Consider the following 3,162-nt stretch of genomic DNA (forward strand, 5'->3'; position numbering starts at 1 on the left):
ACTTGGGCTGGGTTGATTTTCGGGTAGTTCGGGTATTTCGGGTACCGTGGTCCAATACCCGAACTACCCGTATTAATTTCGGCTACTGTGGGTTGGAACCCGGATTAGGGTTTGGGTTTTTCGGGCTCGGGTTTTTCGGGTTTGGGTTTCGGGTATTGGGTTTTCTGCCCAGCCATACCCTCCACGATGAAGACGACGAGGAAGGAGGTTTTGCCCTAAAGTCCAATGTTGAAATGAATATATATAGGAAATAAACGCCGTGGAGAGCTGGGCGGTAACTAACTCGGGCTGGGCCTGGCCTGTCAGAGAAGAGGCCCTGGTCCCCTGTCTAGGCCCGCTCTATGGCCCAGGTCTGCCGCAGCCTGCGGCCTGCCAACATGTAAACGCCAAGGTTTTTATTCTTTTTTTTTGAGGAAACAGCTTGGATATATGGAAAATGCATCAGCAAGAAGGCTCACCAAATCGATTCTGGCTGTGATTAGTCTGCAAAAAAATTTGAGTTTTGGTATTTAGCATATTTGGTTGTTGTTTGACAATTAATATTTAATTATAAACTAATTAGACTTAAAAGATTCATCTCGTATGTAACCAAGTTCAGAGCATGATGAAACCAAGAGAAAATATACAGGCATACAGCTCGTGGAAGACATGCATTATGCATAAGCATACAAACATTGTATGCATGCGTGCAAACTAGTACAGCGCAAACCGACAGCATCAGCAAACAACTGCTACCAGAGGAGTAGCATGCGCCAGAAATTCAGAAGTTTTCTTCAGCACGTATTCAGAAGAATGTCATGTTCATGGATTCAGCTGGTACTATCTGATTCGCTAGTTTCTCTTCGGAGATGTCTCTGGTCAGCCAATTACCTCTGAATAGATTGCATTCCAGGATGGCAGGCAACTAGGCAAGGCAAGGCAAACCCTGGAACTAGAATATTGCGTCGGAAATCTCTGTTCTCAAATGCAAGACTGAATAAACTGAGCGATGCGCACTGAAAATTCATAGGCAGGGAATACAGGTCGCACCACCAGCAGCAGGCACGGAGATTTGAGCATCCAACAAGAGTAGTACCTACTATTACTAAAGCTACACTACATGCATCAGAAGTTCAGAACAGCCAAAAGATGCTGCTGCAGTACAAGCATGACAAAAGGCTAACCAAATTAAGCCAAGACAGCTCAAGCTATTCAATCTCCATGATTCATATCGGCCGCAGGAGTAGTACCAGCTAATCGGCTTCAAGCATCGCCGGGAGCAGCCTTCTTGCCGAGGAAAACATCGGTGAGGACAGTCTTGGACTGCAGCGAGGCCTTGAGGATCCCCAAAGCCTGCAGATGGAGCACGAACATGTGGTGAACAGTTTCACTTTCACATGGGAACGAGATCGGTGAAGGGGAAAGCAAGCGATGCAAATGCGAGGTCACCTCAGCGTGGCCGATCTGCACGGCCCTCTCCTGGAGCGCGGCGAGGTCTGCCACGGCGAAGGTGTTGAGCAGGGTGATGCTGGCGACGGCGGACATGGGCTTCACGGCCGGTGAGGTCGTCCATCACCGTGTACGTCACGACGGCCTGCACGAACCCTTCGCCGCCTCCGCCGGGCGCCGCTTCCTGTTCCACCGGCTGCCGCAACCCGGCAGATGGGAGAAACTGCACCTCCTTGTCCATCCTGGGACCACAGGACGGACATGCCGTGTCGCTAGCGTCCGTCATGTAATTGCGGCAGCTCCTGCTGCGACCGGCGTACTCGTAGTCGTCGTATGCGTAAATACGGCCACATCTAAAGAATTTGTTTGGACAGGGCGGGGCGGCTTGCCGGCGCCGGCAAGCCGAAGAGGGAGCAGCCAGTGCTGGCTGACGGCGAGGGCACGGTGGGGCGGAGAAGGGACTCCCTGGAAGCGCCGGACAGGACGTAGGCGTCGTCGAGCAAGCCAATGCTGGCGTAGAGGTTGCCGACGCAGCCGACCATGGACTCCTCCCCGAGCAGCTTGACGGCCGTGGCGACGGGCAGGGCGAGGAGGGAGAAGAGGAAGTCGACGACTTCCTTGCTCGCCTCCGCGAACAGCACGCGCTGCGCCTTGGTGTCGACGAGGAGCTTCATGTTAAGCCCCGCGGCGGCGGCGGTCGCTGCAGCCATGATTCTTGGATCTCACTACTAGCTTTCTATGGTGCCTTGGTGGAATGGCTGAGCGCCGCCAGAGACGTTGTCACGGGCCGCGTATAAAAAGAATGGCCTGACTGAAGCATCCATGTGTGCTCCGAGCTAGCGCAAGGAAAAGATTTGGAGCATGAGACGGCGATCGACTGCTCGAAGGCTTGAAGCCAGGCTAGATGTAGGGGGTACTTCGTAGGCCCACCTATCCGGCTATGGATGGAACACTTGAGTTCAGTCAGGCTGCCGTGCCTGCGAGCTCTTGCTTTGCTGCGCAAGAAAAATATTGGGAGCGAGGTCAAGTCAAAATCAGTCCTTCGGATATATGCAAGCACGCCAAGATCCAGACGGCGTGCTAGCTATCGTCGGATGCCGGCTCGGGCGGAGTCGTTGCCGCTGCCGGACGGGCGCGCGCGGGGCAGCACGACCTCACCCACGCCACGTCCTAGACGGGTGCGGTCGAGCTCGTACGCGCTCCGCAGTGGTGAGCACCGCCCGGTGGCACCGCGGCGCGAGGCAGGGTCCATCAATGACCTGCCCGCCCCGCCACGGCAACGACATCTCGCCCTGCAAATGGGCTGCAATCCACGCCATTGATGATGGGCCGGTAATGAAGTGTGGAACTACGTACCCATGGTCTAAAATCGAACTCCAAGATGTTGCTGATTGCTGCTACTCTGATGCCTTAGCTTGATAAATGATGATGTGAATTTTAGTTGATGCATATACTTATTGGTCGATCTGGTCCAGCCGTACGTCTCCATCAAGTCCAAGAATATATACACCATTACACAAGATCGATCTTCAATTTTTCGGTCATCTGCCTCAGCACTGGCTATAGCTAAACCTGATGCTTGTAAGTTCAGATGTGGAAAAAAGGCGCAAACACGTGCGTACGTACTTAGCCAAAGAGCAATCTTACATGGCTGACTAGAATTCATAATAAGCTAATGCATTTTGAGTACACACTTGCGCTAGTTGTTAAACTGATATTTGCAGTATGTATGAG

General features: G+C 52.8%; 1 protein-coding gene across 1 annotated transcript; it reads right to left on the reverse strand.

The window, feature by feature from the left end:
• Positions 1-1,549: 1,549 nt before the first annotated feature.
• LOC120672062 lies at positions 1,550-2,138 on the reverse strand. Its single transcript, XM_039952353.1, has one exon. It carries the CDS (start codon positions 2,136-2,138, stop codon positions 1,782-1,784), a length of 357 nt encoding a protein of 118 aa, XP_039808287.1. The 3' UTR covers positions 1,550-1,781.
• Between the last annotated feature and the right edge of the window lie 1,024 nt (positions 2,139-3,162).

The sequence above is a fragment of the Panicum virgatum genome, chromosome 5N, assembly GCF_016808335.1.
Source record: "Panicum virgatum strain AP13 chromosome 5N, P.virgatum_v5, whole genome shotgun sequence".
Taxonomy (NCBI): domain Eukaryota; kingdom Viridiplantae; phylum Streptophyta; class Magnoliopsida; order Poales; family Poaceae; genus Panicum; species Panicum virgatum.

What these genes read in the sequence shown, in the direction of transcription:
- LOC120672062 (XM_039952353.1), bottom strand. Translation starts at nt 2,138, where the DNA reads ATGGCTGCAGCGACCGCCGCCGCCGCGGGGCTTAACATGAAGCTCCTC.